The following is a 3,360-nucleotide window of genomic DNA, read 5'->3' as shown; positions in this document are numbered from 1 at the left end:
AGCTACAATTTTCTTTTTTTTGTTTTCCTGTACGTCAATTCGCTGCTGAGATATCAGCCTTCAAATGAAAAAGGATCCTTTTGTCTTTGATTATTGATATCTCAGCAAATAATGGCTGCACAGTAATTTAAAGGGTAGTTTAAGAAACTTAAATAAATTCACTACAAGCTCCGTTTTCGATTTTTTCAAAAAAAATTTTTTTTTATCCGTGATATCCATTTGAAAAACCCTTGAAAAATTGCCATTTTCTGGTTTTTTAGTCGACTCATCGCTACTCTGCACATATTGATAAAAAAAATAATGTTGCCAGGTAATTTTACAGCTTAATATACCCTCAAAAACTCTGGAAATTTTCAGATTGATCCATTGAACCGTTTGTCTGGTCCGATTGCTCAAAGTTTTGCAAAACAATTAAAGGAACAAGTTTTGTTCCTTAAATTGTCTAATCGTTATCAAAATGAAAAAATCAATTTTTCCGGATTTTCTTTCATTTTTGCGTTATTTATTCAGTAAATGTAAGGTAAAGAGGAAAAAAAAAATTTTCCGAAAAACGAAAAAAAAAAAACTGAATCAAACGTAATAAAAAAAAGTAAAAAAATTCTTGTTTTATCTCGTTTTTCGGAAAATTTTTTTTTTCTCTTTACCTTACATTTACTGAATAAATAACGCAAAAATGAAAGAAAATCTGGAAAAATTGATTTTTTCATTTTGATAACGATTAGACAATTTAAGGAACAAAACTTGTTCCTTTAATTGTTTTGCAAAACTTTGAGCAATCGGACCAAACAAACGGTTCAATGGATCAATCTGAAAATTTCCAGGGTTTTTGAGGGTATATTAAGCTGTAAAATTACCTGGCACCATTATTTTTTTTATCAATATGTGCAGAGTAGCGATGAGTCGACTAAAAAACCAGAAAATGGCAATTTTTCAAGGGTTTTTCAAATGGATATCACGGATAAAAAAAAATTTTTTTTGAAAAAATCGAAAACGGAGCTTGTAGTGAATTTATTTAAGTTTCTTAAACTACCCTTTAAATTACTGTGCAGCCATTATTTGCTGAGATATCAATAATCAAAGACAAAAGGATCCTTTTTCATTTGAAGGCTGATATCTCAGCAGCGAATTGACGTACTGGAAAACAAAAAAAAGAAAATTGTAGCTGAATAAATTTCCTAAGCGAGCCATAAATTCGTTTTTTTGAAAAAATTTTTCCCAGCCTCGTAGACCTTAAAAACAAAACCAAAAAATTTAGAAAAATTTTGTCTCGACCTTTTTCTTATGATTCCGCAAAAACCGTGGCTCGAAAAAATATTTTGCTGGAAGATCTTTAAACTAGAGATTTCAAGCTTCAATTTGCTCTTTTTGTTTTTCCAATACGATTATTTTTTACAAAAATATAGCCTTTCAAAAATCACTAAAAAATTTATAAAATTTTTTTGTTCCTTTAATTTGTTGGATAAGTGTATTATCTATACCAGACATATATTCAGTAGTTGAGGTGATAATATAAATTATTAAAACCAACTAATTAATATAAACAAATGTTTTATTTAAATAAACGGAAGTAACACAGTGATCGTAAGTATACAGTAAAGAAAACGGCCTGGATGCGTGTGTACAATTCCACAGTCTATTACTAATTGTCCCACCAATGTGGTAGAGATAGATCAATGAAAATATCGATGTTCGACGGAAACTGTCGAATTTTATCGATCGCGTCACCTAGTAGCAACGCTACAGAACTCCCTTTGTTTTTTTTTTTTTTTTAAATTTAATACACGATAATTTAAGTAATGGAATATTTACAAATGATATGAATAAATAAATAATTAAATGGATGAATATAATAAAGTGGTGAATTATTTCATTGTAAAAAAACAAACTTTTATGTTAAAAAAAGTAAATCGCGTAAATTTCTAAATGTTAAACCAGACTCAGCGTTTTTTGGGTCTCGGTTGCTGTGTTAATCGGCTGGGAGTTTGTTATCATCGTCGCCGTGTCGACTGGATTTGCCTCGTAAACGAGCTTTAATCTGTCCACAGAAATGGCGATTTGTCGTCCACGAAAATCGACGATGAAGTATTTGTCGTGCCGGGTTATGACACGATATGGACCTTCATACGGCGGTGAGAAAGATAGTCCAACCTGGTCATTCCGTACCAGTACGTGGCTGCAAGTACTAAGGTTCCTGAAACAGTAAATAGAATGCTTGCCGTGACGCGACATTTTGGCCGGTGCCAATGAATTGAAATGACGTTTCAATGTATTGACAATATCGTGAGGTGTAGTTTTGTTACTGGGAGTGAGTAACTCACCAGGTAAACGAATCGGCTCACCGTACACTAATTCAGCCGGGGTCGTCTGGATGTCGTCTTTCCAAGCAGCGCGTAAGCTGAGCAAAACGGCTGGTAATGCGTCATACCACGACTCTTGATGACACAAAATTGCTGATTTAAGCTGACGATGTAAACGTTTGACTAGACCGTTAGCTTGCGGATGATACGGCGTAGTGTGTAGGTGTTTTATGACGATTCAAATTGCGGACCTTGGTCCGAAGTTATGCGTTTTGGTACTCCGTGGCGTGATATCCAGTGCAGCGATAGTGCATGTGCTATCGTCTCTGCGGTTCCATTGGATAACGGGACAGCTTCAGAAAACCTCGTGAATCGGTCGTTGTTAGTCAAGCATTGAGTAAAGCCTCTTGACGTTTTTAAAGACACTAGATCGATGTGTATGTGCTTGAATCGTTCAGTTGGAGGTTCAAAATTGGCAACCACGATGACAGGTGTCTCTGAAATTTATTTTTCTGGCAATCGATGCGGGATTTTGCCCATTCACGGCAGTCTTTATTAATTGACGTCCAGACGTATCGTTTAGAGATCATTTTCAATGATCCTTTGATTCCGGGATGAGCTAGCGAGTGCAGTGAATTGAACACCTTCTTTCTCAGTGCCTCTGGAACGTATGGTCGCACCGTACCTGACGCGATGTCACTGTACAATGCTAAACCGTTGTCGAAATTGATTCGTCGAAGCTGCAACGCGATTGTCTGTTGCGGCAGTTGTTGAAGCTCGAGATCTTGCTTCTGTGCATCGGCAAGTTCTTCCAATGTGATAGCAGTAGACATTGCTTCAACTCGTGACAATGTGTCAGCGACAATATTGTCGTTGCCTGACACATGTCTAATGTCAGTCGTAAATTGACCGATGAAATCCAAACGGCGGAATTGCCATGGTGAAGCTCTTTCGGTACGCTGTTTAAATGCGTGTTGGAGCGGTTTGTGATCTGTGTAGATCGTTACGTGTCTACCCTTGAAAATATGTCGGAAATGTCTCACGGCTTCGTAGATCGCGTGTA

The 3,360-nt window shown here is 36.1% G+C and overlaps 1 protein-coding gene across 1 annotated transcript; it reads right to left on the bottom strand.

Annotated features, from left to right (window-relative positions):
- Positions 1–1,926: 1,926 nt before the first annotated feature.
- Positions 1,927–3,130, bottom strand: LOC130672821 (uncharacterized). Its single transcript, XM_057477578.1, has 2 exons — positions 2,983–3,130; positions 1,927–2,432 (listed from the first exon to the last, which is right to left on the bottom strand). Exons 1-2 carry the CDS (start codon positions 3,128–3,130, stop codon positions 1,927–1,929), a joined length of 654 nt encoding a protein of 217 aa, XP_057333561.1.
- Positions 3,131–3,360: the final 230 nt, after the last annotated feature.

This window comes from Microplitis mediator, chromosome 1 (assembly GCF_029852145.1).
Source record: "Microplitis mediator isolate UGA2020A chromosome 1, iyMicMedi2.1, whole genome shotgun sequence".
In the NCBI taxonomy this organism is placed as follows: Eukaryota; Metazoa; Arthropoda; class Insecta; order Hymenoptera; family Braconidae; genus Microplitis; species Microplitis mediator.
This window is presented reverse-complemented; position numbering and strand designations above follow the sequence as displayed.

Bases quoted from the DNA above. Each gene is read 5' to 3' on its own strand.
- LOC130672821 (XM_057477578.1), bottom strand. From the start codon at position 3,130: ATGTCTACTGCTATCACATTGGAAGAACTTGCCGATGCACAGAAGCAA. The intron at 2,433-2,982 runs GTACGGTGCGAC...TGTGTCATCAAG, and splicing joins GTACAGTGACATCGCGTCAG to AGTCGTGGTATGACGCATTA.